Source organism: Penicillium brevicompactum, assembly GCF_028827555.1.
Source record: "Penicillium brevicompactum strain IBT 35665 chromosome Unknown utg000001l_segment0_segment1, whole genome shotgun sequence".
In the NCBI taxonomy this organism is placed as follows: domain Eukaryota; kingdom Fungi; phylum Ascomycota; class Eurotiomycetes; order Eurotiales; family Aspergillaceae; genus Penicillium; species Penicillium brevicompactum.
In genome coordinates this window covers 734,933-762,919 of record NW_026623204.1, presented here as the reverse complement: position 1 = coordinate 762,919, position 27,987 = coordinate 734,933, and the positions used below count along the sequence as shown (strand labels likewise).

The 27,987-nt window shown below is 49.8% G+C and overlaps 15 protein-coding genes across 15 annotated transcripts; 6 read left to right on the top strand and 9 right to left on the bottom strand.

Moving 5' to 3' along the window:
- Window positions 1-55: 55 nt before the first annotated feature.
- Window positions 56-1,381, bottom strand: N7506_002736 (putative endo-1,4-beta-glucanase; the record flags this gene model as incomplete). The annotated part of the gene is made up of 4 exons (XM_056952031.1): window positions 56-484; window positions 566-740; window positions 794-1,136; window positions 1,195-1,381. 4 exons carry the CDS (start codon window positions 1,379-1,381, stop codon window positions 56-58), a joined length of 1,134 nt encoding a protein of 377 aa, XP_056815182.1.
- A 701-nt stretch (window positions 1,382-2,082) lies between these two features.
- On the bottom strand, window positions 2,083-3,183 carry N7506_002735 (glycoside hydrolase family 88/105 protein; the record flags this gene model as incomplete). The annotated part of the gene is made up of 1 exon (XM_056952030.1): window positions 2,083-3,183. The coding sequence occupies one exon, from the start codon at window positions 3,181-3,183 to the stop codon at window positions 2,083-2,085; it is 1,101 nt and encodes a 366-aa protein (XP_056815181.1).
- Window positions 3,184-3,801: 618 nt separating this feature from the next.
- N7506_002734 (uncharacterized protein) lies at window positions 3,802-5,693 on the top strand (the record flags this gene model as incomplete). The annotated part of the gene is made up of 5 exons (XM_056952029.1): window positions 3,802-4,230; window positions 4,289-4,566; window positions 4,618-5,136; window positions 5,189-5,400; window positions 5,452-5,693. 5 exons carry the CDS (start codon window positions 3,802-3,804, stop codon window positions 5,691-5,693), a joined length of 1,680 nt encoding a protein of 559 aa, XP_056815180.1.
- A 264-nt stretch (window positions 5,694-5,957) lies between these two features.
- N7506_002733 (uncharacterized protein) lies at window positions 5,958-7,845 on the bottom strand (the record flags this gene model as incomplete). The annotated part of the gene is made up of 9 exons (XM_056952028.1): window positions 5,958-6,143; window positions 6,215-6,359; window positions 6,424-6,762; window positions 6,818-6,971; window positions 7,024-7,086; window positions 7,141-7,180; window positions 7,234-7,289; window positions 7,347-7,588; window positions 7,649-7,845. 9 exons carry the CDS (start codon window positions 7,843-7,845, stop codon window positions 5,958-5,960), a joined length of 1,422 nt encoding a protein of 473 aa, XP_056815179.1.
- A 673-nt stretch (window positions 7,846-8,518) lies between these two features.
- Window positions 8,519-9,854, top strand: N7506_002732 (uncharacterized protein; the record flags this gene model as incomplete). Its single annotated transcript, XM_056952027.1, has 3 exons — window positions 8,519-9,335; window positions 9,385-9,632; window positions 9,696-9,854. The coding sequence occupies 3 exons, from the start codon at window positions 8,519-8,521 to the stop codon at window positions 9,852-9,854; spliced, it is 1,224 nt and encodes a 407-aa protein (XP_056815178.1).
- A 244-nt stretch (window positions 9,855-10,098) lies between these two features.
- Window positions 10,099-10,504, bottom strand: N7506_002731 (uncharacterized protein; the record flags this gene model as incomplete). The annotated part of the gene is made up of 2 exons (XM_056952026.1): window positions 10,099-10,164; window positions 10,229-10,504. The coding sequence occupies 2 exons, from the start codon at window positions 10,502-10,504 to the stop codon at window positions 10,099-10,101; spliced, it is 342 nt and encodes a 113-aa protein (XP_056815177.1).
- Window positions 10,505-12,057: 1,553 nt separating this feature from the next.
- Window positions 12,058-13,547, top strand: N7506_002730 (aldehyde dehydrogenase family protein; the record flags this gene model as incomplete). Its single annotated transcript, XM_056952025.1, has 2 exons — window positions 12,058-12,081; window positions 12,141-13,547. The coding sequence occupies 2 exons, from the start codon at window positions 12,058-12,060 to the stop codon at window positions 13,545-13,547; spliced, it is 1,431 nt and encodes a 476-aa protein (XP_056815176.1).
- Window positions 13,548-13,821: 274 nt separating this feature from the next.
- Window positions 13,822-15,432, top strand: N7506_002729 (amidohydrolase; the record flags this gene model as incomplete). Its single annotated transcript, XM_056952024.1, has 5 exons — window positions 13,822-14,193; window positions 14,255-14,499; window positions 14,554-14,760; window positions 14,812-14,866; window positions 14,923-15,432. 5 exons carry the CDS (start codon window positions 13,822-13,824, stop codon window positions 15,430-15,432), a joined length of 1,389 nt encoding a protein of 462 aa, XP_056815175.1.
- A 644-nt stretch (window positions 15,433-16,076) lies between these two features.
- On the bottom strand, window positions 16,077-16,660 carry N7506_002728 (mitochondrial inner membrane translocase subunit; the record flags this gene model as incomplete). Its single annotated transcript, XM_056952023.1, has 3 exons — window positions 16,077-16,118; window positions 16,186-16,392; window positions 16,445-16,660. 3 exons carry the CDS (start codon window positions 16,658-16,660, stop codon window positions 16,077-16,079), a joined length of 465 nt encoding a protein of 154 aa, XP_056815174.1.
- A 961-nt stretch (window positions 16,661-17,621) lies between these two features.
- On the top strand, window positions 17,622-19,154 carry N7506_002727 (uncharacterized protein; the record flags this gene model as incomplete). The annotated part of the gene is made up of 1 exon (XM_056952022.1): window positions 17,622-19,154. One exon carries the CDS (start codon window positions 17,622-17,624, stop codon window positions 19,152-19,154), a length of 1,533 nt encoding a protein of 510 aa, XP_056815173.1.
- Window positions 19,155-19,496: 342 nt separating this feature from the next.
- N7506_002726 (putative RNA helicase/RNAse III) lies at window positions 19,497-23,958 on the top strand (the record flags this gene model as incomplete). The annotated part of the gene is made up of 7 exons (XM_056952021.1): window positions 19,497-19,601; window positions 19,652-19,680; window positions 19,734-19,782; window positions 19,831-20,083; window positions 20,139-20,286; window positions 20,373-21,437; window positions 21,483-23,958. 7 exons carry the CDS (start codon window positions 19,497-19,499, stop codon window positions 23,956-23,958), a joined length of 4,125 nt encoding a protein of 1,374 aa, XP_056815172.1.
- Window positions 23,959-24,124: 166 nt separating this feature from the next.
- Window positions 24,125-25,397, bottom strand: N7506_002725 (uncharacterized protein; the record flags this gene model as incomplete). The annotated part of the gene is made up of 4 exons (XM_056952020.1): window positions 24,125-24,569; window positions 24,641-25,018; window positions 25,080-25,315; window positions 25,374-25,397. 4 exons carry the CDS (start codon window positions 25,395-25,397, stop codon window positions 24,125-24,127), a joined length of 1,083 nt encoding a protein of 360 aa, XP_056815171.1.
- A 201-nt stretch (window positions 25,398-25,598) lies between these two features.
- Window positions 25,599-26,520, bottom strand: N7506_002724 (pyrroline-5-carboxylate reductase family protein; the record flags this gene model as incomplete). Its single annotated transcript, XM_056952019.1, has 2 exons — window positions 25,599-25,900; window positions 25,971-26,520. The coding sequence occupies 2 exons, from the start codon at window positions 26,518-26,520 to the stop codon at window positions 25,599-25,601; spliced, it is 852 nt and encodes a 283-aa protein (XP_056815170.1).
- Window positions 26,521-26,767: 247 nt separating this feature from the next.
- On the bottom strand, window positions 26,768-27,087 carry N7506_002723 (uncharacterized protein; the record flags this gene model as incomplete). The annotated part of the gene is made up of 2 exons (XM_056952018.1): window positions 26,768-26,943; window positions 27,009-27,087. The coding sequence occupies 2 exons, from the start codon at window positions 27,085-27,087 to the stop codon at window positions 26,768-26,770; spliced, it is 255 nt and encodes an 84-aa protein (XP_056815169.1).
- Window positions 27,088-27,129: 42 nt separating this feature from the next.
- Window positions 27,130-27,890, bottom strand: N7506_002722 (uncharacterized protein; the record flags this gene model as incomplete). Its single annotated transcript, XM_056952017.1, has 3 exons — window positions 27,130-27,513; window positions 27,565-27,638; window positions 27,698-27,890. 3 exons carry the CDS (start codon window positions 27,888-27,890, stop codon window positions 27,130-27,132), a joined length of 651 nt encoding a protein of 216 aa, XP_056815168.1.
- Between the last annotated feature and the right edge of the window lie 97 nt (window positions 27,891-27,987).

The following is a 27,987-nucleotide window of genomic DNA, read 5'->3' as shown; positions in this document are numbered from 1 at the left end:
ACTGGCTTTCACTTGGCGGACATTTTGAACCAAATCTCAATCTAGCACACCGTGTCTATGCAGCGGTCGGCACGCACTGAGAGTAGTACGGGTTCATCGAAGAGCACGCCGCTGGTGATGCACAGGCAGTGGCACCTTTCCAATTGATTCCTCCACATTGCTGATAGACAGCTTGTGACCCACCTGCAGCGGCAGATGCGGTGGTTGCAACTGTTGGCGCAGTGGTGTCTGCGTGCGTCGCGACGGTCGAAGTAGGTTTACCAGAGATAGTCACTAAAGTCGTAGGGCGAACAGTGGCGATGGGTGCGACTGTTGTGGTCGCTTTGGAGATTGGAGTCGTAGTAGCAACGGGCTCAATACTTGTTGCACTTGTTGCACTCGTTACAGCGCCCGAACCAGTGACTGGGGTGCCTGTGGCTGTAATTGCGGATGTAGTCTGGGTGATAGAGACTGCACCGCTGTAGAGGGTTGGCCCTGGGGCAACCTGGTGGCACGAATGTTAGCAACCAAGAGCGAGGGGAAATAAAAGTTCGATCAAATCCTGCCAGGAGAAGTTGAAACCCACATAAGTTGACAACGAGGTGTAAATGTTGACGAGAATACCTGGGTCCGTCGGGCTATACAGCTTCGTGCCCAGAACACCCGCCGGTACATCTGAGCCTGAGCCAGTGACCTGGAGATTGAAGCACTGTGGGTAATTCTGTGCTCCGCCCTCGGTGCCTGCACTGTGGAGTGCAATCCTGGATAGGACAGTCAGCATCTTGGTTAGAAACATGGAGCTAGTTCCACGTACAACTCATGTCTCAAGACGTAATAGCCCGCTGCGATGCTCGAGGGAATTTCAACCATCCATGACGAGCCTTGATCAATAAGCTGGTCGTCGCCCCAGGTCCCGGGTACCGTTATGTCGTCAACCAGACCGACACCATCAATCTTGAAGAATTCAAGCTTGTTTTTATCCACAGTCTCGCAACCGCCTGCGCCGCAGCTGGCAAGGTAGTCAATGACAGGTCCGTGGTGAGAGTCGGGCCAGTCGGTCCATTGCAGAAATACTCTGTCACCTGCAGCTACAACTGCATGCCCTTTGGCATTGGTAGCATTGTTATGGCAAATGATATCCGAAGTCGTGTACCCATCTCGTTATGGAGTCAGCAAACGAGCTATGTTATGACCGAGAGGAAACAGATCACATACCAGGCTCGATAAACCCATTGGCAGTGTTTGGTGTACCCCAAGCTACCACCGTGGGCGGTGAATCTGTGTATGGGTAGCTACCAATATCCCATCCATCGAAAGAGACGCCATTAACCACTATGTTCGTGACATGGCCATGCGCTGCCACCAAGGAGATGAAGAGGGCAGGCGCGAGGAGGGCATACATTGTGAATTGATGTAGAATCGCTGAACACAGTTATAGCACTTGCGATCGTCGGAGAGCGCTCTTAAGCAGATTCACAATCTTGAAGGGAATAGCAAAACTTGCAAGAGACACGAGAGATGGCCATCTTTATAGTGGCCGAAGAAAGTGCCTTCTTGTCAATAGTTCCATGCCGCCGTAGATGAACCTGAAACCTTGGAGCCACGAGAAAAGGTGACACACTCGCTAGCCAATAAGACTTGTTTCGGGTCAATTTAGCAAGATTAAAGTGAGGATCCTGCATGAAATCCGACAGGGTGAGGTGTATGTAGTCTCCTGGAAAGTGACAACGCCACTATCGGATGTCGCGCCGACTCCGTGTCAAGATAGCCCAGGAACACCACTCAACGAGAGGTGAGGATAAAAAACAGGCAATGAAGATGCGGGAGTAGGGATTTTGTTCCGGAATAGATGGAGCTCCACCATTCTCAAACATCACTCAGTCTCAGGAGGCGCCCTTGGCATTGTTTTGGGGGTTTTGACGGCGAGATCCCCGAGAAAGAAACGGCAGCGGTGTTCCATTTGCTAGGTACCTATCTATATTAAGATCATTTGTCCGGAAAGGTTCAATCAATATGTACAAATCTATAAATGATTCAGATAATCTCACGCCGCCTCTTCCAGTTGGGCATGCAGGACCCTTCCGATTTCAAGGGCTTCAGTTCTTACAAAAGGTCCCTCAAAGCTTCACCCAATGCCATGATTGCCATGGCCTGACCGTAAGGCATTGATGTCAGCGGAATCTGCTTGTAAAAATCGAACGAGTCACCCATTCCTGTCCCGAAGCTCGTGTTTTGCAATTCACCACTCTCATCCACATGCCCGATCACAGCGGTGATGGCCTTTTCAGCGACTGAGCGGTATTGGGGGCCAATATATCTCTTGCGCACGGCTTTCAGAATACCATACGCAAACCCTGCGGTCGCAGAGGCTTCCAAGTAAGAGTCGGGGTGGTCAAGTAGAGTGTGCCACGAGCCAGAGGAGGACTGCAAACGCTGAAGCGCCTCACATTGTGCCTCAAGAGTATCAATCAAGTGGAGACGAATGGGATCATCTGGCTGGAGCTCAAGAAGTTCGATAAACTCTGGAATCACGATGGTGACCCAACTGTTTCCACGAGCCCAGCGCGCATCGGCAAAATTGTGTCCTCCATCTTCAAAGGTCCAGCCATGGAACCAAAGACCCGTCTTGGTGTCGAAAAGGTATTTGATGTGTGTCAGGAACTGCTTCTTGGCCTCGGCAATATATTCAGGGCGATTCAAAAGTTTGCCGATCTTCGCCAGGGGCATCACAGTCATCATAAGAGTATCATCCCAGAGCTGCTGATAGTTCTCTGTAATGTATGTGATGTGCTGCATGCCACGGTAACGGGTGCGTGGCAATTCGTACATGGCCCATTCGGCCCAGGCGTCGAGCCACGGCAAGTAAGTGACATTGCCGGTCTTTTCGTACACGTAGGCAAGCGTCAAAAAGACCGCCATGGTGTTGATGTTTTTCGTCGTACCACCCTCCGCGAAACGGGCTGCGAACCATTCTTCGATAATTTGCAACAATCTCTCTTCGCCGGTCAACTCATAGTATTTCCACACGCCGTACAGCCCGATCCCGTGTGTCCACTCCCACCCATGCCACGATTTTGTGTCGATAATTCGCCCATCGGGCAGAGGGAGTAGAAACTTGCCAGTCTCATCTTTGATGTTGACCAAATTGTCAATCAAAAGGTTGACGGCCTTGTGAATTTCGGGACCCGTAGGCTTAGAGGACATTGTAGAGGATAGCGCCAATCAGACCTTTTTGACGGAAAGAGAAATTGAGTAGAATTAGGCTGATGTCCGGCAGTCTGAAGACTCATAAAAGTCTTTCAGGTGGAAGTTCTTCCACTAATAGGCTGTGAAGTTGAGCGCCACCAAAGATCCCCGCGCGGGCCAAGCTCAACTCGGTCAAGAAGGGGCCGAAGTTCCACACCCCCAACATCCCCCAACGTGCCTTTCAATCCCTTTCCCATCGGACCCACTGCACCAAGCGAGCCGACAGTGTCAGGGTTCGGGTTAGTGCATCCCCGGACTTCGACCCCCAGCACGGAGAGACACTAGCATGCCCCTCTTTTCGCCAAGAAAACCCGGGGAACAACAAGACGGGGGCGCTGCTTGGACTCTGTCTTGACTTCTTTTGGCTTTCGGTTAATAGTATATGCTGGGATCGAGCCACATGACTCGTTTAATCAATCCTTGCGTTTTTGGTTAGAGCCCTTTTGGCCGCAAGAATATGCACGGTCCTGACAAAAGGCGGTCCACTATAAGGTCGAGTAGGTCACCCAGCCTACCTCGATTCTGGATCTCGTCGCAGCCTATACCCCTGTGCTTTGTGTTCTCCCAGTCCTCGCAATGACCAAGGACGACCATCCTCAACGGAGCATCGAGCTCACACCCCAACAGGGGATTGAAGCGGTGCCTCTTGAACAGGGAATCGAAGTTGCATCCAGCCAGGAAAGGGGTTTCAAAGATGTTGACATGGGAGAATACAAGAACAAACAGGACATATCGCATGTTGAGAAGGTTCTCTCGGGCCCCGATGACCTTGCGAAAGACAATATGGACATAACACGCGTTGACAAGGAGATTCAAGCCTACGCTGCGCACGGCCAGGTCGAAATTGACGAGGAAACAAACCGTCGGTTAAAAAAACTTATCGATCGTCGTGTCCTTGTTATCATGATCTGCACATACTTTCTGCAAGCCCTTGACAAAGGCACAATGTCGTTTTCTGCCATCATGGGTATCAAGAAGGATGCCAACTTGGAGGATGGTCAAAAGGTAAGCCCAATCATTGAATTGAGAACCAACTTTGCATACTAATATTGGCGGCTGATAGTACTCCTGGCTGACCACTTGTATCTACATCGCTGTCCTGACCGTTGAATACCCTACCAACTGGATCATCCAGAGGGTCCCGATCGGTAAATACCTGGGTATCAACATCTGTCTTTGGGGCGCTATTTTGGCTCTTCATGCAGCCTGTCACAACTTCGCTGGCCTTGTTACCGTCCGAACACTGCTAGGTATCTTCGAGGCATGCTGCCAACCCATTTTTGTGACTTTGTCATCAATGTGGTATAAGAGAGAGGAACAGGCAGCCACTGTCACCTACTGGTAAGTCAAGACAATGCCAATCAATCAAGATATGTGACTTATACGGCATAGGTATATGATGAACGGTGCACAGCAGATCGTTGGTGGCTTGCTGGCCTACTGCTTTACCCTTATCGGAGGCGACAAGGCACTCAAATCTTGGCAAGCTCTGTTCATGACATACGGAGTAATTTCTGTTATCTGGGGCTTGTTCGTTATTTGGTGGATGCCAGATTCCCCTATGCGTGCCAAGTGCTTCAGCGAGGAAGATAAGCGGCTGATGGTGGAACGCCTCCGCTCCAACCAGACCGGTATTCAAAACAGAAAGTTCCGCTCATACCAGATGTGGGAAGCATTGCGCGACCCTCAAATGTGGTGTTACTGTGCTGTGCAGATGTTCACCACTCTTCCCACTAGTGGCTTGGGTGCATTCTTTGGCATCATTGTCTCCAGCTTCAACTTTACCACTCTGCAGACCCAACTGCTTGCAATGGTTCTGGGTGCGTACATCATCGCGATTTTGCTTGGTTCTGCATGGCTCGTCAAGAAAACAGGCCAGAACACACTTATCATGTTGTGCTTTATCATCCCGTAAGTACTCCATTCTTTAATCACCCGAGGGACGTGAACTAATATCATGCAGGTCTTTCATTGGAACCATCGTGTTGATCACAGTCGAAAACACTACGTTGTCAACCAAAGTTGGACTTCTTATCAGTTACTATATCACGATGTCCTTCTGGTCGGCTCAGACTCTCACATTGTCCATGGTATCTCGTAATATTGCTGGCGCAACCAAGAAGTCTACGGTGGTTGCTGCAACTTTCATCTCATGGGCTACTGGAAATGCTATTGGTAAGCACCGTTAATTCAGTCATGGGGTTGAACTCAACTAACATCGACCAGGTCCTCAGGTTTTCCTTGACTGGGATGCTCCACGATACCATATTGCATGGAGTGTTCACCTGGCATGCTACGCTTGTATGGTTGCCGCGGTTGTATACCTTCGCTTCCATTTGAAACGCGAGAATGCTAAAAAGGACAAGATTCTGGCCGAGGCCGGGCTCACCGCGGCTGATCCAAACTTGGTTCATGCCTTTGAAGACAAGACAGACAGGGAAAATCTGAACTTCCGCTACGTTTATTGAGCACCTTGTGTATTTTTACATATTCCATCCACCCAGATGTTGGCACTTTTTTTCAAATAATGAAACTATCCCTACTGCATATACCTAGTGGAATGTTCAGTCCCCCTAGTGTGTGTATAGAGTTGAATTCCACGGGTTGAAAAAAGAACCATGGAGCCGACTCTCCCAATACTCTCACAAACTTTGTGGGAAAGGGGATTTCAAAAACCTTCGAAGAGTTGTAACCCAACACACTGCGTCGTCTCCCACTATCCATGAATCCTTTCAAGTACTGTCAGTTTTGACAGTCGTGTCTCGCTGAGCCTGATGATCAGAGTTCTTCGCCACCGATGAATCATAGATCTCAGAATCAAATCCCTCTTTGACTATCCCGATCTTCCGGGTAACCAAATAGGTTGGTATCAAAGCAATTGCCCAAAGTCCAAAGTTAACACCCATCGCAGCAATAAGCTATGCAGAGTGTCAGAGAACTGCCTGCTATACGCATTCCAAGGCATGAAGTAGCACTGGGATAAACTGACTGGTGCGTGAGTAGAACTTATGCCAGATGCAACAGCCCCGCCGGCTGCTTCAACTGCACGTACAGTCGAAGTTAACCGTACAATCTCAGCGGGGTCACGAGCCATATAGCCTGCTAGCCAATATCCATAGTTATATGCCAGGGCACTGCCAAGTTAGCTCACGATAATCCAACCTTGGAAGTTCTCTCGAATGAACGGTCAGGACGTACAAGTTGACCTGCATCATAATATAGAATGCCCATCCCCGACCAAAGCCAGGATCAGCCCAATCTAGCTTGGGGGCATGTATCTCGTAGCCGTGCTGCACAACGGCTCCCCATATCCACGTTCCTCCAAAAAGAACCATGATAAAAATATACGAGTAACGGGCCCGTTGGTCCAAGGTGAATCGATTCCAGTCAAGGAAAGATCCAAAGAAAAGGTTGGCAGTGATTTGACCTAGTGCAGCAATGAGCGAGGCTAGCGCTCTCGCGCGCACGCTAAAGTAAAGCGAAAGGTACGAGCCGGCGTAAGAAAGCAAGAATGTGGCATAAAAGAAGAATGGGACACTATGCGACCGTGATCAATATGCACCCAACTAGATTTCAGAGGGATGCGACTTACACAAGAAGAAAATCTTTGCGGATCAGAATTTTGAGGATCTCCTTGAACTCGTCAATTGTCTTGATCCTTTTCGCGGTTTTGACCTTTTGGCCATCTGCGCGTATGACTTTGTCGGCAGGGGAGAGCAACAATGCGGCGAAGGGTGCCAGGCATTCTGAATGAAAGTCAATCTCTGATCAGCTCACAATGACCCCAAAGAGACTGACGCAGTGCCACAAATACAATAAATGTTCTCCAGTCAAGTTTTCCTGTGGTTTTCCCTGAGAAATCTACAAGCAGGTTAGCTTTTGGAATGGCTCTTGAAAGACTCCGGTGAGACCGACTGAATGCGAGATTGATAATGCCACCAACAATTGATCCGCTCTGTTGAATTTCAGTACTCGGCTTCCCAAATACTTGGAAAAGGAGGTTCAAACGTTTCGAAAAGCAAGCCAGTATGCCAAATATCTACCTCGCTGCGAGTCAATCGGGTCTGCTGCTTTATCAGCTCGGTTCTTTATAAGGCTCTCATCTTTGATAGAAAACGCACAGCTTATCATGATTGCTCCCTCGGCTGCCCAGAAGATCCCAGCTGTTATACCGCAAGCCGTTGCTCCAAGGTAGACAAACCATTCAGTTCCATATCGGTTGCTAGTATAGAGCGAAGCCGCATACACACAATACCCAGTCGTGCCCAGAATCAGCGCGCTTTTCAAACCTACACGATTCGCTACCAAGCTCCCCGAAAGGCATGTCACAACCATCATCACACCAAGGACCGAGTTGGCCGCCCTTTTCTCCACTGTTAACATAACTAAACGTAGTGAGTAGGTATTTAGAGATTTGACTCACATCACGAGATATGGTGTTTGTTGACCTCCTGCCCCTGTGGATTGCATTGCATTGTAAAGACCAGGCGCAAGAAAAGCGCATATGCCCACGACAGTGGCCTGAAAAAACACTTTCCGATAGAATGGTTGCTTCTCTGTTTCAACCGTGGAGCTTTGGATCTCTGCTACCGCATCACGAGGAAGATCATCAATGCCCATTTTGAGACAGTTGTTCGCTTTGTCGCGCCGTTTTTAATAAACGACATAGAAATGCCAACGAAATACAGTTAATGTTCAATTTTAAGCATGCTCGAGACTGCTCCTAATATATACCAGGAGATCCCTTGCCAAGGTTGGTCCAAAACTTCAAAGCGGATGAGGACCGACTGCCCTCTGGACAAGATGGCCCCGTCAAAGATAACAATAACACGCGAAAGTCACGTCTTCGCTCATTAATTTGCCAATGAGGGGCTTCTCTTAATTCATCTGAACGTGAGCGTTCGGATCTTCGCCGACTGTATGACGATAGTGGTAAGGCGCTACTAGAGATAAGTTTCCAAAGCGCGGACCTGATAGTTTTCAATTGGCTATGGCGTGAACAACTCGCGTAATTGAAAAGTAACAGGAAATCAAGATGAATAGATTACAAGGGGTTTGGGCGTAAATCATGTTATTCAAGCTACAATGATGCAAGGGAGCCGAGCACTTGCGCAATGAGCGGCGCTTTCCCGAGCTTACCCAAATCAACAAGCCTGAGTCAACAAATCGCAATGAAAGTCACTGCTGAAGTATTTGGTTTTCGCAGCTCAAAGACATTTGCTTCTATCTACCCGTGGACCTAGAGTTGTTTGTTCCAGATCATTGAATCACACGCATCGAGGTCACATATATCATGACAAGATCAACCCAAACCGCACAGAATGACATTCCAAATGGCGAGAACAACTTTCCACCATTCACGGCCAAATCGCAGGATCAGACGCAAAATCCATTTGAGCCGTTCAGTTTTGATGGACAGAAAGATACAAGAGACTTCGGTCTACCTTGGAGTGCCCCTTTCCCTGCTGCCATCAAAGTTGTCGACATAGAAACCATCCCACAAGCTGTGTCTTTGATCCGCACGTTTTCACAGAGTGGCCAACTCCGAGAACTTGTGAAGAGCCACGGAGGTGCCATTCTTATTCGTGGTCTTCCTCTGAAAACCCCTTCCGACTACAGCAAAGTCGCCCATGCCTTCGGTTTACAACCTCACGTTGAAGTAGGGCGTCCTCCACTGAGAACAGTACTGGCCCCAAATGTTAAGACTGCGAATGAAGGACCACCAGAGCTTCCCATTTGGCCCCATAACGAGTACGGTTGGTCGACCATAAACCCATCCTGGCTGACTTTCAGCGCACTCGAAATTCCCACCGAGGGTGGGGCCACTCCAATCACCTCCTCAATATACGTGGTATACCGTTTATCAGTACTGGCACCTCACTTTGTTGAGAAATTGCAAAAGCTGGGGGTCAAATACACATACCGTTATACAGTCAATCAGGTGATCTCCAATACAGGCGCGAGCATCCGAGAAGCTTATGGAGTACACGTCAAGGATGAGGATGACGAAGATACAGCGAGACAAAAGATTGAAGCGGAAGTGAGACGCCACAGTGACAGATTTGAGTGGCATGATGATGGCAGCTTGAGTGTGACACATGTGGTTCCTGGTTAGCATTGCTTGAATGGGGGGTTGATTACCAACTAACAAAGCCCTAGCCATCCGCATCCACCAGCCCACCGGAGCTCCGATCTTCTTTGGGAACATCACTTCTGCCTGGGGTCGCAGCAGACATCATGGAGCGACTAGACCACCATTCCGTGGTGATGACGGATCCTATCACCCTCCGCCTCAATTCGGCGATGGCACACCCATGGATGTAAAGGATTTGGATCTATTGTTAGATATTGCAGAGCGGAGCGCAGTGGATATCACATGGAACCAGGGGGATCTGGTGATACTTGACGTGCGTTGCACTTCAATTTGAGAACCGTGCTTCAGTGGTTCCAGACACTAATGATTATCACAGAATTTTGCGGTGCAGCATTCCCGCCAACCCTGGAAGGGCACTCGACTCGTGTTGGCTGCCTTGTGGGAAGACGAAGGGCGAGTTGAAGATTTCCCCGAAGGACGGGAACTTTTGAGTCGCGCGCCCCGATTCCCTATAATTGAAGAATCGATACAGTGAGTAAAGATTTTGGAAGTGAAGCGCTTCCATTGATGGGACCTGGGCGCTCTCAATTCTCCTCAGAATCGCTGTCGGCAGGCTATCTTGAGATATCATGCACAATGGCCTCATTGCCTGGAAATTTGTAACATTAAGCTTTACACAAGTTGTAGTAAATCAAGTACATATTCAACAGATCATATCTTTGACTTCGTTACAGTGCAAATATTCGTGACGCATAATAATATACAAGTATGGGTATCACTCAGTAAACACGAGGTGCGTGACTTCCACGTCCATCAGTTCCATGCATTCTGCGAGTTCCGGCAGCCTTGTTGGGAAAGAAAAGTCAATAAAAGTGTCCTTCTTGGAAAGGCTATTGAGCTAGCCCTTACCTTCACGCCGGGGCGATGCGTCAATGAGCCTTTCAACTTCAACATGGCCCCAGATACCTTATCACCTAGACTTGTTTTGCGTCGGTGATGATGCGCAGGGGTCGTGGCGTAGGCATGGCCACTGCGGCCGTTGGTGTGACCATGGCCGTAGGTTGGCTCAGTGGTGGTTGTAGTCTTCACCGTTCGAGATCTTGCGTTGCGACCCTTCAGTCGGGTCATCAACGTTGGCTTGGAAGTGCGAGTGGTTGTTGTTGCTGGGCGACGTCGATGGAACATTTTGATAGGTATCTCGGTAGAGTACTAGTAGGATTGGATTAAGGTACGAAATAGCTCAGACGAGTTTGTATATGAAAGATGGGATTGGGTGTATGATATGCAGTCAACCAAGGAGATTTAGGGTGCTTAAATAACAGAAGACGAGGAACAGTGTACAGGTAAACAGCATATGGTACGTACGCCAAGCACCATTTCGCCTTCAAAGATTGCAGATCGACATGTTGACAGCAGCGGCGTTCGACCGGCGCGTCATCCGAATGATGATCATAGTCGTACTCCAGTGAGCGTGCGTATATCCTCTCCCTCATCATTGATAGACAATGATATCTTGATGACTGATTGGCGAAGACAGGGATGTAGATTGAAGATATGTCTGGATGATGCAGAAGGGAAATGTTGGAATGATGCTGAGTGCCTGTGATGTCACATGGCCCGTGCATGTGTTTGGATGCCTTTCGGCAGCAACACCGCTTATACCTCCACACTCCAGCCCTAGAGGGATATCGCATATTCACTAGGACAGTTAGTCTTCAAAATGTCCATTGGTATTTATAGGTCATGATCCATCACACGGAGTAGTTTTTCGCCGGTGTTTGCCTGGTTTGCAGGGTCCCCGCTGGTGTAGATAGATCAAGTTAGATCTCTCTCTCTCTCTCTCTCTCTCTCTCTCTCTCTCTCTCTCTCTCTCTTCCCCCTTCTTTCCCCAGGTCTCCGACAATACATGCGGAGTACGCTACGTTCTTGCTCTCTTCGCTCGATGATTTAGACTGGCGACCATCTAACCGATACTCCACAGTCTCTATACTAAATTCAGATACTTTCTGACTCCGTACAGAAGCCGAACTTCCACACAAGCGGGACGAATACGAGCTGGGAGCATAAGAGCCTGGTAAATAATTAGCGACCAAGGCGAGTGGGTCCACGGCGTTCTCGATTCATACTGTACGGAGTAGACTTAAGGGTTAGGATGTGGAAAGTAAAGCTCCTCGCATCGTTTCCGAAGACCCAAGGAACCCTAGTGGTTGCGGCGCAGAAATTATCTCTTTAATTCAGAAGATAGACTGCGCGTAATCTGTACTCCGTGGACTTTGGTGCTTTATCCTCCCCCCATTGACTGGTGGATGGCTTCTAGACCCGCCAAATTCGACACTCGGCAAGGAGTTTCATGCACAATTGCAGATCATAGCTTCTTTCGTATGTAGACAGAAGAAAGTGGCGCAAGTGTAACTGATTTGAGAAGGCCCGCTGCTGACCTGGTTGCTTACCGGAGCTGCCAGTGCCTTTGGGGCAGGGCACCCCCGCACCCCGCCAAGACATAACTATCTGATGGGGACCAATGACTCTGCAGCTGTAGGAGTTAGTGTGAAACTTCCACATAACAGCCCGAGACACCGGGAATCTTTCCCTTCAAAGTTCACATCTAAGGCGCAGAGTGATGGTCTGATGTGGGTACATGAAAATAAATAAATGTACAGAGCTTCTCCCCTTCGGAAATCATCTCCTGGCGTCTACTTTTCTCGAATATCTTCATAGTCAATCCCACAAAGCTCAATATGGCCGGCCAGTTGGACTTCTCTGTGAGTTTCATAACATCCATCAGTGCCTGGGTGGGATTGAATCTCTGACATCGCGCTAGACTTTTCACAATGTGATCAACAACGAATTGACACAAACATCACAAACCCGACATGGCATCAACCCCGCCAACAGTCAACCAAACCCTCCGGTCCCTGTTTCGACCCAGGATGATCTTGATACGGCGGTCAAAGCAGCGCAAGCGGCTTTCAAGGCTTGGTCCAAAACTTCATTTGAGCAACGTCGAAAGGCCCTATCTGCGTGGGCAGACGCCATTGAAGCCAACATCGGCGGCTTCTCTAAGACCCTGACCATGGAACAAGGAAAACCCCTGTCGCAATCTTCCGCCGAGGTCGGCATGGCAGGTACTTGGATTCGGGAACTGAGCTCCATTGAGATCCCCGACAATGTCATTGAAGAGACCGACGATAGAAAGATTGTTCAACGCCACACACCTCTCGGCGTGGTAGGCGCAATTGTGCCTTGGAATTTCCCTATCCTTCTGGCTGTCAGCAAGATCGCTTCGGCTGTTTATACTGGAAACACAGTGATCGTGAAGCCATCTCCATTTACGCCGTACTGCGACTTGAAGCTGGCTGAACTTGCCATCCAATTCTTCCCTCCTGGGGTGGTTCAAAGTCTGAGTGGCGATGATACCCTCGGGCCAATGATCACTGAACACCCTGACATTGATAAAATCAGCTTTACTGGCTCTATAATCACCGGAAAGCGGGTGATGGCCTCCTGCGCCAAGACGCTCAAGCGTGTGACTCTCGAACTAGGCGGCAATGACCCAGCCATCATCTGCGAGGATGTTGACATTGATGCCATCATTCCCAAGATCGGAATCCTGTCTTATCTGTGCAGTGCGCAGATCTGTATGATGATCAAACGACTCTATGTGCACGAGAACATTTACGACGAGTTCTTGGACAAGCTGGTCACTTTCGTCAAGTCCTTGAAAGTTGGCGATGGCACCGAAGCCGATACTTTCTTCGGCCCTGTTCAAAACAAGATGCAATTCGACAAGGCGAAGGATCTGTTCAGCACCCTGTCCACCGAGAACCTCAAAGCCGCCCTGTGTGGCTCGATTGAGAGTTCTTCAGGATACTACATCCACCCGACCATCGTGGATAACCCCCCAGAGGGATCTCGGGTAGTACAGGAGGAGGCATTCGCTCCAATTTTGCCAGTATTGAAATGGTCGGACGAGGATGATGTTATTGAACGCGCCAACGCACTGAAGACTGGGCTCGGCTCTTCGGTGTGGAGTAAAGACTTCGACCGGGCAACCCGTATCGCCGACCAGCTTCAGTCTGGTAGCGTTTGGGTCAACAGCCATTTCGATGTCTCTCCCACGGCACCCATGGGTGGACACAAGGAGAGTGGAATGGGTGTGGAATGGGGTCTGACTGGTCTGCTCGGATACTGTAATTCTCAGACCCAGTGGCTTAAAAAGAGTTTTTAGTTAGGAAGCACCTGGCATTTTGAGCATATTGAACGCGAGTCAAGCACATGAGTGAAGATAGTGGCAGATGTCATAGAAATTGTGAAGCTCAGTGCCAAGAGTCTTATCGTCCACCCGACGGGGTTCGTACATCGGCGGTCTCCGATGTCGCGGTTTTCATTTATAAATACCAGGGTCCTGGACACGATATACCTCGATTATACTGTAAAATCAGATCCACAGCTGATTGTCTTGTTTCCGCAAATATTGGATCTCTTATTTTTCCACAATCACCATGTTGTATACTCGTGCCACTATCGTGACTGTTGATGCTTCGCGTCGCATCATCACGGATGGCGCGATTCGTGTGGTTGGCAATGTCATTGAAGATATTGGCAAGGCCGAGACCCTGGAGGAGAGATATCCTGGCGAGGAGGAATGCGATCTCTCCGGTCGGATCATCATTCCTGGGTTGATCTCGACCCACATGCATACGGCACAGACCCTCCTGCGAGGCACCGCCGATGACCTGGAGCTGGTGTCATGGCTGTGTGAGCGGATCTGGGTCCTTCAAGGCAATTTCACCGCCGAAGATGGGTACGCTGCGGCACGCTTGAGTATTGGAGAAATGCTGAAGTCTGGCACGACTTGTTTTTTGGAAAGCATGGTGAGAGACCTGCATGGATACCCGCTTGTGTGTTCTTCGCAAGAGATCTGACGAATCGCAGTTTGCCGACCGATACGGCTTCGAGGGTCTCTGTCGTGCCGTTGAAGAAAGTGGCATTCGTGGCTGTCTCGGCAAGATCGTCATGGATATTGCCAAATACGCTCAGGACGATGCATGGGCTATGCATCCTGGCCTCGTCGAGGACCGTGAGACCTCACTGCTGGGCACGGTCAATATGTGGGAGAAGTGGAACGGAGCAGCCAACGACAGAATCAGAGTGTGGTTCGGTGCTAGGACCCCCGGAGGGTAGGTAGTATCAAGTTGCCATCACCAACGAAGTCAGTGCTAACGACAATCAAGAGTATCCGACGCGCTTTACAAAGAAATGACGAGCATTTCTAAGGAGAAGGGTATCCCTATCACCATGCATTGTGCTGAAGTCAAGGCCGATCGTGACTTCTTCTCGTCCGTCTCTCACACTCCGATGTCATACTGTGACTCGGTTGGCTTGCTGGGTGATTCCACAGTCCTTGTTCACATGGTTCACCTGGATGATTCGGATATCAAGTAAGAAGTTGATATCGAACTTGACTTGCACTGGCTAACATCGTGGTCAAGGCTTCTCTCTTCTTCGGGGACACATGTGGCACATTGCCCGACCTCCAATGCAAAGGTAAGTGTTCCGTGTTGACAGCAGCGCCCCAAAAAAACCACTTATTTCACATCTAGCTCGCATCTGGCATCTGCCGTGTTCCTGATCTTCAGCGAGCTGGAGTCAATATTGGACTAGGCACCGATGGTGCCCCATGTAACAACACCTGCGATCTGCTGCAGGAGATGAAGCTTGCCGCGATAATCCACAAGGGAATATCGCAAGATCCAACGGCCGTGCCAGCAGAGAGTGTACTTGAGATGGCCACAATCAACGGTGCCCGAGCCCTTGGCTTGGAAGACCGGATTGGTAGCCTAGAGATCGGCAAGAAAGCCGACTTTGTAGCGATTGACGTGCGCGGAATCCACACGCAGCCATGGTTCAACCCCGTCAGTGCGGTTGTGTACACCGCCACAGGCCGGGACGTTGATACTGTTGTGGTCGATGGTCAGGTGGTTGTCCGGAACGGAGCGCTGTTGACGATGAGTGAAGAGGCAATCGTTCAGGAGGCCAAAATGAGGAGTAAGGAGGTGGTTGAAAGGGCCGGGTTGGGCGTGAAGGTTCAACCTCGTTGGCCTGTCGAGTAGGGTAGTAAGTCAGACAGGTTGGCCCGCTAGACGAGAATCGAGGAAGGTAGTTGTTGAACACGGATCCTTGCACCTTTTGCCGGGAATATTATGGCCAGCACTCAATCAAGCATGGGTTTTCTGAGGACGAATTTTATAGCGTAGGGAAAGGAAGGGAGGACGTGGAGGTTTTCGATCTAAAGAGGTTGGAAGTAACTCAAGTTGCTTAGGCTGCCCGCGAGAAGCCAGGAGGATGTGATGTATAGAGAACAGATGCGTGTTGTGCGTGTTAGCTATAAGTTAATATACAAGAAATCAAGCATGGCCACATCTTCAACGCTTTTTTGCAGCAAAAACTGTGTGGTTTGTTTTGTTCAGCCACCCGGCTGCAGACACGCCGGTCTTGGAACCAGCCATAAGGGTGAATCCGCTGTCCATAAAATACAATGTCGCGAAACCGCAGTCTGTCAAAGGTGGTATTAGAAGCGGGTAAAGAGCAAACAGATCTCTATGGCATGTTGAACAATGATGACACCGACCGAACACCTGAGGAGAGAGACTCAATGTGGAGATGTTGTTATGAAGACAGGATGAGAAGAGGGAATGGTGTGGCAGCAATCGTGGAGTGATGGGTCAATCGCTTTCGTAAATGGTTGAGGAGGTATTTAAGCGAGGGCCTTCTGGTCGGAGGGAGGAGGGGGAGGGAGCTGAAAGTGAGTTATGGTTAGCAAGAACGTGCATTCGCCAGAGTCAGAATTGTTTGGTTGGCGATACCTCGAGCTTTGTGTTATCGGCCATCATGCGCTGGAATCCAATACCAACACCCTCGATGACAGCAAGGAAGACAGCACACATGATCGCGGAGTTTCGGGCAGCTTTAACACCACCACGGACGGCGAGGGAACCACCGGTGAAGAAACCAGCGATGATAGCGTTCCATGGATCTTCCTTCTTGCGCATGCCCTTGATGGCGCAGTCGTACTGGAAGATGATTAGCGATGATCAGACCTGCCTCAAGAAAGGGACCGCGTACTGTGCTGAAAAGACCTCCCCAAACACCGAAGTTACCACCGAGAACGGGAGCGCGCGCCTTGATGGCAGTAAGCGCACCTATCCGGCGCTCGCCGTAGGGGCTATTGCGGAAACCTTTGATACCGTGCCAGACGGAACCACCGATGGCACCCATGCAGAAGGCACCTCCGAAGTCGCTCAGGGCAACCCATGGGCAGGGATCGCGCGTGTGATCCATTATGTGTTATCGAATTGGACGATGGCGAAAAGGCCGGGTATAGAGTCGAGGGAATCGAGCGGGTCGCGGGTTGAAGGTGATGAATGGAGTGAGATAGGCCTGAGCAGTGACGCCGAATGCCGATGACTTTTTCCAGTGCACGTGACCGCAACATCGCCCAACTCTTTGATTCTCCTCCCATTCGCTCGGGTTGCTCAGGGCCGGGTTTCCTGTCCGTAAGGAATGGCTTTTTTTTGGCTCAAATGTCCTGTCAAGCTTGGTATACATCCTACTTCTCTGTGCACTGTAGAGTCCATCTACGTGTGTGGTACCTCATTGGAAGCCAAGAATTGAATGTCAAGCTGGAGCAATATGTTTGACATTGTTTGCGTCATAATAATGCACCTAGCTGAAATCTTTTGAGAGGTCGAGGTAATGATGCTATGCTCTCGAAAATTGGTATTTATGAGATCTTTATGGAGCCCCAGGGCTTGTGGGGTATGCAGGTGTATAGCGCTCACGTAACTATTCCAGTGAACCTTGGAATCCACTGTGTAGATTACTTCAGAGGCATGAAGATATCCAAATTAAGGCTATCAAACCCGCTCTCTCTAATACGAAGAGTAATCCTTTTTTGGAACTACAGAATTGGTGCTTGTTTTACAAGTAAAGATCCTCCGGGTCTTCGTCCCCTTTTCCTTCTTGTGCTTCTTTTCACCACCCTCACAATCTTATTTCGAGGGTTTAAAAGGCGCTATCCCCTTTACATTAAAAGCTTGTGTTGACTGTGATGGGCTCGAATACTGATCACTTCCTCCAATGAGCACTTGCTCGTCCGCTCCACCTCGGGCACTGTTGAATGGATCAAAGCACAGCCCCCGCGGACAAGGACAACAGAACATACCTGCTTTCATAAACCACTTGCATTTGAACTGTGCGCATCCAGGTCTACATCTCGTTCCTTAATTGCTGTATTTCAAAAATGTCCTCAGAGTTGGTTGACAGCGGTTTTGTGTCCAGCGAAGAGCAAACCATCGCCCTCCTGGGTGAAATACAAGATTGGCAAATCAATCACGGCTCTTTGCTTAAGAATGTCAAATCTCAATCAGAGCATAGTGTTTACTCTTACCCCGTAGGCGTGAGCGTCTATCCTTCTCCTTTTCCGCAATCGGAGTTCCGCCGAGCAATGGAAATACAGTTGATATATAACGAGCTTTACACGGCAATCGCTAGCAATGAAGACTGGCTTTATCATGTCACGAACGAAATGGTTTCCAGTCATCCCCTCGCAAATGCTCTGTGGGCGATTCACCGTCAGACCAAAGCAGCGGGTGCCGCACAGGAGATATCAGCTGCAATCTTTCGATCAGACTACATGCTCCACATGAGCAACAAACCGTCATCGTCAAATGATTGCATTGAACCGACATTGAAGCAAGTCGAGTTCAATACATTCTCATGTGCAGGCGCCAGCCACGCAAAAAGAGTTGCAGATATGCATCGCTACATGACTCGAACTGGGGCCTATGATTTGGAAACTGCGACCGGACAACACAACCCGAACGCACTTTCCCTTCCGTCCAATGATAACATAGACTCCCTGGCGTCCTTGTTAGCCTCGGCTCATGCGGCCTATGGTGCCCCAAAGAATGACACGGCGAAACGAACGGCCCTGTTGTACATTGTTCAGCCATACAACTTCAACATCGCGGATGAAAGACCGATTGAATATGCACTGTGGAACCGAGATCCGCCGGTCCCTACATATCGGCTTAATTGGGGAGATGACATCCTGCAACACACCTCCCTCACGGATACACAAGAATTGCTGTTCCACCCGCCGGGGCTGCCTGTCCGCGATCCTATGGAGATTTCTGTGGTGTACATGAGAGCCGGGTATGAGGGACACGAATATGATGACATTGGACAACAAGCGCGTCTACGCCTCGAGATGTCCTCCGCCATAAAATGTCCGTCTATCCTGTCGCATATCGCTACCTTTAAAAAGGTCCAACAAGCATTGATTGCGCCTGGTGAATTGGAACGGTTTCTGACACCCGAAAAGGCTGCTGTCATCCGAAAAACGTTTGTCATGCAATATCCTCTGGACAAAACTACGGAGGGTCTGTTTGCTCGGCAAATAGTCCATGATGGGGATTGTTCCAATTATATCTTGAAGCCGTCGTTGGAGGGTGGAGGGAACAATATTTACGATCGCATACCTGAATTTCTTGAATCCACACCAACTGCTGCATGGGCCTCATACATCATGATGGAGCGCATCCAACCCCCAAAGTCGAGAAATGTATTGATGGGCCCATCAGGGGTGGAAGAAGGCCCAGTGGTGTCAGAACTTGGTATCTATGGGGCTTGTCTCTGGAAACAAACAAATCAACAGAGTGAAATGTTACACAACAGCTGTGCCGGTTGGTCATTCAAAACCAAACATGCGCATATTGACGAGATGAGTGTTGTTAAAGGTTATGGGTGTTTTGACACCCCTTGTCTGCAATGATTCGGAATTTTCATTTGCCCCGAGGAGAGGGTGTTGACTAGAATGCGGACATATTTCAAGGCCTCAAAGCCAGCATATACATGTATGCAGTGCCAGTAATATTTTGACAATTCTCATTCCGCAATGTATAGATCCATACACATGCGCTCCCCTGAGGTTGATGTTCCTGAAGTTGGTATTTGAAGGAAGTTGTGATTGGCTCTGCAGCCGCCGTTGGCTCCCCCCACTTCGCTGTGCACCCGACCTTTTCTTTACTTGCGCTGCCTGACGCCTTCCGTCTTTGTTGCTTCTTTGTTTTGTTTGTTTTTTGGTAGCCTTGTAAAGCCGTGTTTCTTCCTCACCATGCCATCTACGGCCATGATGGAAAGCACTCAGCTTGCCTACCAGTCTCGTGGCTACCAGTTGGAAATGTTGGAGGCCAGCTGCAAAGAAAACATTATCGTCGCAGTATGTCGCTTTATTAATACTCCAGTGGGAATATGCTGACTGAACCACAGATGGATACAGGGAGTGGTAAAACCCATATGTACGTTGAATGTCAGACTAGTTGCTCGGGAATCTGTTAACCTGTTTCAAAAGTGCCATTCTCCGCATGATTGTTGAGCTTGAAAGATGTTCTCCAGAGAAGGTAGAATTTCTCCTTTGACTGTGGTGGATCCCTACTTATGTGATCTAGTTGGTCTGGTTTCTTGTGCCAACAGTGGCCTTGTGTCTCCAGCAACACGAAGTCATTAAAAGTCAAATACCCACCGTCAAAACCAAAATATTGACCGGCATGGACAACGTCGACCGCTGGACGGATCAGAGCATTTGGGATGCGGTCCTCAAAGATACTCGGATTGTCATATCCACTCATGCGGTCCTTGCAGATGCTCTGGGCCATGGCTTCGTTCAGATGTCCCGAATAGCATTGCTTGTCTTTGATGAAGGTAATTACTTCACCCCCTGGGGTATGAGCATTGCGGACGGCTGATGATTATGTAGCTCATCATTGTAGAGGGCGCCATCCAGCGAATAGGATCATGCAAAATCACTATCATCCTACTTTGCAGAGGTCTGGCCGAGACTCCGTACCCGCCATTCTCGGACTTACCGCTAGTCCAGTGGTCCAGTCAAAGAAGAACGAGCTTGAGTGAGTCAATCCCCTCGTACTCGATCTTTCCATCTCCTCTTGGCATGGTTTCTTCATCCTACCCAACTAATGTCGTTTGATCGTAGAGCGATCGAAGCCAATCTGGACGCGGTGTGCAAAACTCCACGCGAGCATCGCGCGGGTCTTTTGGAGAATACGCATCGTCCCCATTTGAATCGCATAGACTATGCACCATTTGACAAAGAGCACTATGCTATTGGAAGCCAATTGCTCTTGTCCCTCATCAAATGCTGTGGGTCTTACAATCTTGAAGAGGACCCATGGGTGATGTCGTTGCGAGAAAAGGCTGAGACCCTTCAGTTAGAAGAAGTGCTCGAGAGTGGCCAAACGTTTTGCAGTGAGCAGCTCAGAAAGTTCTTGGAACGCAGCTGCCACATTTACGAGGAGCTTGGAGGCTGGGCCACTGACACTTATATCAGTACCTCGATCGATCGACTCAGGATATCGATCCAGGAAGCACGTGAAATGTCACATCTCGACCAAATGGAGAGATTGCATCTCTTGGAACAACTGCGCGCAATTCCCGCGCGTGATGATAGTCGGCAGAGCCAGCATATCTCTTTCAAGCTCCAGACTCTTTTCAACTTTCTATCCAAAAAGACAGGGGAGAAATTCTCTGGTCTCATCTTTGCGAAGAGAAGAGTCACAGTCAGCATGTTGGTCCATATATTCTCAATGCACCCAAAAACAAGGGACATCTTTAATTGTGGCGCTTTTGTTGGCTGGGCTAGCAGTCATAGCCGCAAGGATTCTCTCGGTGATCTGCTTCATCGGGAGGGCCAACGGGATGTCCTTGAAGATTTTCGGACTGGTAAAAAGAACCTTCTGGTTGCTACTGATGTGCTTGAAGAGGGCATAGATGTGAGCGCTTGTAACCTGGTTATATGCTTTGATAAACCCGCAAACCTTAAGTCTTTCGTTCAGCGACGTGGACGTGCTCGGCACCAGGAATCAACATTTGCTGTCATGATCTCGACCGAAGATGAATCCTTGAATATTCATAAATGGCAGGAGTTAGAAGAGGTTATGATTGAAGCGTATCAAGATGAAACGCGTCACCGCAAAGAGGCATGGGAGCTGGAGGGCGCCGAGGAGAGCGTGAGAGAGAGATTGTGGGTGGAGAAAACCAAGTGAGAGCCCCCCTGCCTCTTCTTGATATCTACTTACCTTCTTAGTGCGCTTTTGACTCCGGACGACGCGATTCAACACCTGCATCATTTCTGTGACGTTTTGCCTGTTGACGAGCACGTTGACAACCGACCCGTGTTTTCCTTTGAAGAAGATCAAGGGCTGATTCGTGGCATCGTGACCTTGCCCAACTCTGTACACCCATCTGTCCGCCAGACACGAGGTAAAGCTATGTGGCGTACTGAGAGAGCGGCCGGGAAAGAGGCCGCGTTCCAGACCTACAAGTCCCTGTATGAGTATGGCTTGGTAAACGACAACCTATTGCCCTTGGCAAAAAAGCCTGAGTTGCGATTTGCCGACTCTAAGGCTCTCCCGTCAATCCTGGATGGGATGGAGCAATATGACCCTTACATGAATCTCGCGAGGGCGTGGGGCTCAGGCCATCTCTTTCAAAGTCGGCTGAGGATATCTAACAATGGGGTTGAAGATGAGGATTGGGCCATCTGTCTGGTTTTGCCAGCCCATGTTCCTATGCCTGATCCAATACCGCTTTATTTGGACACAGAGACCACGTTATCCCTGTCTTTTGATCCACCAACACTGATTCCGTCTACAACCTCGGACCATTTGGAGCAGATGAGACGAACCACCTTCATGTACCTCCAAGCACCGAGCTCCCGAATTCGGGGCGAAGAGCGGGACTACGTGGCGCTTTTCATTCCTGATACCCCACACAACCTTCTAGGTGAATGGCTTCTCAAATATGATGGAGTCGAGTCGGCGTTGGAGATGCACTCCAGAGACCCGACTTTGACGCCACCCGGCATCGTCCGCGACAAATCCAAATTCAGTGAGCCTCGAATTTTCACTAAATGGATCGTCCCTGAAAATGCGTCAAAGTCATCGCCAGTAGAATTGGAATGCCGATCCTTGCAACGCCGGCGAAATCTACTCCAGACGCGGACGTCGACGAGTTCTGAAGACGGGGAGGCCGAGGCGCCCAGAAAGACATTCATAATTCCAGCCGCAACCTGCGACGTTGACAAGCTTCCTCAGAAGCAAGCCATCTTTGGACTTATGATTTCAGCAATTCTAGACAGACTAGAGGCTTCTTCGGTAGCTCATTGCTTGAACGATACCATTTTGAAAGGAGTGGGCATCACAGACATTCACCATGTTATCACTGCGATTACAACACCCCTTGCACAGGCCAGTGTCAATTACCAGAGATATGAGTTCTTTGGTGACTCTGTTTTGAAGTTCACTGTTAGCTGTCAGCTCTTCTTTCGCAACAAGACATGGCACGAAGGCTATCTATCGGAGAGCCGAGACAAGCTTATCCAAAACAGCCACCTGACTCGCGCTGCCCTGGATACTGGTATCGACACCTTCATTCTGACCAATCGGTTCACTCCTCGCAAATGGAACGCGCCTTTAATCAGGAACAAACTGAACCCGAAAATCAAGACGAGACGTTTATCAAGCAAGGTTCTAGCGGACGTCGTCGAGTCGCTCATCGGAGCAGCTTATGTCGATGGGGGCATTCGTAAAGCCCAAGCTTGTCTCCATCGGTTTCTGCCTGAGATCAATCTCTTCACCAGTGACATCTCGCCGGAGATCATGCCACGTGGAAAGGGCGTTAGCAACTTGATCAATGAACACCAATTAGCTGGCCTGATTGGGTACACTTTCAAGGATCCGGCTTTATTGACAGAAGCGCTTACTCACGCTTCCTGTGAGTACGACACGGGCACGCAGTCCTATCAGCGTCTTGAATTCCTCGGCGATGCTGTTTTGGACATGGTGGTCATGGCCATAATAGCAGAGCACCCCACACAAATGGACCAAGGGCCTATGACCATTCTCAAACATTCAGTTGTAAATGCCAACCTCCTGGCATTTTTCTGTATGGAACTCAGCGCTCCGGATGAATCAATGGACGTCGAAGTCTCCGAAAACGGAATTCACCACGTTCCACGCTACGACAGCATCCATCTTTGGCGGTTCCTTCGCTCCCACGGCCCGAATATTACGGCAGCGCGTGAATCCTGTTTAGAGCGCCACCGAGCTCTTCGTGATGAGATCCAACACGCGTTGCGACACGGACAAGAGTACCCCTGGGAGCTCTTTGCCCGACTCCGCGCGGATAAATTCCTCTCCGACATCATAGAGAGTACCCTTGGGGCGATATTCATCGACTGTGGCGGTGATCTGGATATTTGTCGGGAGTTTGTCGAGCGCATCGGGTTGGTGTGGTATGTCCAACGAATCATCGCCGACAACGTGAATGTCGTGCATCCTCGAAATATTGCGCAGAGTATGACGAAAAGCTCGGGCATCTTGGTGTTCAATCGAAAGAGGGTTGAGTCAAAGAACGGTGCTACCTATCGATGCTCAGCGATAGTCAACAAGGTTGAGATTGCATTGGTAGAGGGCTGTGCATCGGGCGAGGAGGCCGAGGTGAAGGTTGCCAATCTTGCTATCCAGCGCCTCAAGGCGGATCCCACGATGCTCACAACGTGATAGACATGGTCTGCTTGTGATTAGTTGCTGCATAAGAATTCCATTGAATATGTCAATATCTAAATCGGCTTTTCGCACCGAGGTAAGCTAAGAATAGAATCGCTTCAGCAAGATATGTATTGATAATATGATACGAATCAATGGTGAGTAGTCCAGGGAGGCTAGCCTACTGCTTTCCTTTGCCCTTCCCACCGCGCTTTGACCGGCGCACAGGCTCAGGCTTAGATTCTTCTGCCTGCTCTTCCTCAGAGCTATCGGAAACCCCCCGTTCTTCTTCAACCATGACGGCCTCGTCATTGCCCTCCGAGGACTGGGTATCCACGTCTGCCTTCGACACAGGCTCCCACGACCCCTCGGTAGGTGCGCCATCCTGACGCAGACTACTGAGAATCTTTGTGGCCTCGCTCTCAACCCCATTCCAAGCACCGCAGCTACCGCAGCGCCAGCGACCGAGCTCCTCCGGTGTTTTGATCCCAGGAGGTGCTTGGCCGTTCACCAGCCGACATTGTGTGCAGATCATAACCATCCGGTTGCGGGGCTGTGTTTCGTCTTCGCCCAACAGCACATCCAGAAGACGATCGTACCAGTGTGGTTGTTCGATGTACTCTCCACTGTTGGAGTAAGCATTTGGTGCAAAGCTTCCTTGCTCCGCGGAATTCTGAGGGTTAGGGGTGGAAGGGACTGCTGGACCTGCGGAGGCGCGTGCGCGAGCTCGATAGGGGGAGAAGGAGGCTGGGGTGAGGGGTTGCTCGGGGTTTGCGGTGCGGAGGGAGGGCGCCGAATGTTTGCAGTGGGTGGTGGAGGAAGACCAGTGCGGGGGGCCGGTGATTGATGTTGAGGAGGCTGCTGTTTGCCAGTGTCGCTCTTCGGAGCTGGAGATGCCTTGGGAGACTCGGCGCCATACTTCTCAAGCAGCTCTTGGGTGGTGTTATATTTGGTTGCAACTTTGAGCTTCTCGATGGTTTCTTCGCGCTGGTTGTGGAAGTCGTCAAGACGAGCTTGGTTGCGAGATATTTGGTAATCAAAGAACTTGGAGCTGGTCTTGCGAACTCCATAGATTCTAAAGATGTCAAAAATCAACGTCAGTGGTGCTTAAATTTGCGGAGAAGTGAGAGACAAACACAACCGGCCCGCCCGCAATAGCTGCATATTCCCTGACGCCCCAGCTGTCCCACCCGAAGACCAAGGTGATTGTGATTGTGTAAAATAGATAGGCAAAGGTTGAGTAGAGAGTCCAAAGTGCCTTCACTCTGCGCGAGGATTGACGTTGCTGATCAAGGCGCGCGGTGGTTTGGGCGATCTTCGTGGACAGCGTGGACAGCGTCTTCTCGAAAGAAGCCGCGGAGTTGTCATCGCCCTGGATGCTGTCAGTCACATTGTTGAGAGCACCTATGAGGGGCACACAGAGAACTCACCTTCCAGGGCCAAAAGGAGACCATGATTACATTGAAGGAAGAGAAGCTCAGCTTGTGCCTGGGAAGGCGACGTTGTGCACGGACCACCACTGTGATCTATTGATTCGCTCACTTTTCTTTTGTCCTCTACTTCTGCAGCTCGTGTGAAACTATTGTGATTTGATTTCATTGCACGTAAATTTATCATCTAGATTTACATTGATTCAGATAGTGTTTTTCCCACCCCTATTTGGCAAGGGTGTTTCCAAGCTCGGCAGCCCGGGAGGTGGCAGCCTGCACGGACTTGTCAACAGTCTCCTTGAAGTTGAGGGACTCGAACATTTGAAGAGCTGCATGAGTAGTGCCGTTGGGGCTGGTGACATTCTTGCGCAGCTGAGAAGGGGCATCGGAGCTCTCGACCAGCATCTTGCCGGCTCCAAGACAGGTCTGTGTAGCTAAGCGAGTGGCTTGTTCCTCAGACAGACCCAGAGCGGTAGCACTTGCGACTAGGTGCTCGACCATGGCGAAAAAGTACGCAGGTCCAGATCCTGAATTCGGTCAGTTGAGCTGTGGCTTTGGACATTCAAGGGAGTCGCGACGTGCGTCGGGGGAACTTACCGGAAAGACCAGTGACGACATCCAGAAGCTCCTCGCGGTCAACCCATTCAGTAGCCTTGCTCACACTTTCGAGCATAGCGTTGACGAGCGATTTCTCATCCGCGGTAACATCAGCACTGGCGAAAACACCGGAGGCGCCCTCGCCGACTAAAGCAGGAGTGTTGGGCATGACGCGGACAGTGTGGGCAGTACGACCGTCGCTCGTCTTCAACCAGCCCTTCAGGCTATCAAGGGTGATGCCGGCCGCGATACTGACGACAACGGGCAGAGTGGCGCGGGGGGACCAAGCAGCACCGAGCTCCTCACACACGCCTTTTGTGACCTGCGGTTTGACGGCAATGATGATCAAGTCCGCATCGCCGCCGGCATCAACATTGGAGGTGGTGGTGCGGACACCCAGCGCGGCCATCTTCTCACGGTTGACATCCCACGGCTCGGAGACGCAGATGTTCTGCTTGTTGACGCCCTTGCTGACCAATCCACCGATGATGGCGGAGGCCATGTTGCCACCACCGATAAATGCCAATTTGCTCTCTTGAAGGGTAGGCATTGTGTGGTATGTGATGTGTGACTCTTCCAAGAGCCTGGGGACTCCCGCAGTTATTTAAAAGTTTGGTGGGGCAGCTTTCACCGGCCCGGTGAACTGCGGAGCGTCCATCCGCCGTGCACTTGGGGCATATCCTTTCTATTTGCTAATGACATTGGCATATCTGAGGTTTTATGGAGAATCTGGGTTATCTGCCGGTACCCCGCATTTGACTTGGTTTCGGATTTTTGGACTATTGATCCATTCCACTTTACCGATGTGCTTCACCAGAGGGATCCGAGGTTGAGTGGCTCCCTAGATTACTGACTCTTCTCCAGAGAAGGCCTACACAAGAGAAAAGAATAGGCTTCATCAAAAGGAATGAACCGCAGACAATGGCAGTGTCCAGTTCCATGATCGCCCATATCAAAGACAAGGAGCTTGCGTCTGACATCGTTCCCAGGTTGTCAGTAGTGTGAACGAATCTATGAATCGAGTTGCTCAAAACTCACATATAAGATTGTTAGTTTCATACTTTTTCAGCTCCACTATACGTAATATGCTAAAGATGCAGACTCTTTCAGAAATCATAGTTAGCGCAACCACAGAGGCCTCGAGAGGATCGGGGAAACCTTACAAGCATCCGATGGTGAACAAAATTGTCAACTCAATCTTCTCATGACGAGGAATTTGTAGATTCCATACCACAGGGAGTGGTAAGCACAGAATGAAAACATCTTCCGCCGACGAGAGAGCACCGATGATGATGAAAAAGGTGGTCTGTCCGGACATGCAGTGTCCTTTGATCTCCTTTATCCAGAAATATTGAACCGGCCAGCATTGGAGGGTATTTCCCACTAAAGCTGTGATCCCCCATGCTGCAACAAAGATGATGGCTCCACTGATACTTCGTCGGAACCAGTCTACCGTGCCGAGCAGTTTCCGAAGTAATATCAAGATGGATATCTTAACAAATACTTGAGCGGAAGGCCAAAACTTGGTCAAAATCCAATTTGCCTGCACGGTATCAGTAAATCTAACCCTAAATTAGCACATCACCAGTCTCACCAGAGCGATCTGACGCCGTTGTTCCACTGGAAATTCCCAAATATTCCTCCCGGAGCCAATGTCAAGGAAGCCCGCTGGACACAAGTTATAATCTTGGAAGAAGGTGTCATTGCGAGGGAGATTGCGGACTCACAATACACGATGCACGCCGCGACGCCGTAAGTACATATCAAACCCACTCCCATCAAGATATCTTCAACTCGAAGTCCACGTAGTACCTTCAGACGAGAGTAGATCCGGAGTGTGAAGCACAGAGTTGCAAAAGCAGTAGCAACGATGGGGACTATGATCAGGACGTGTTTCCAATAGTCTGGTCCGTGGAGCATGCTTGGCACCTCGATCCGGACATGTGGAGACTGGGAAGACTGAGGTTATTTTGACCCGCAGAGACTATGCGGTAGAGTTTAGCGAATCTCATGGTAT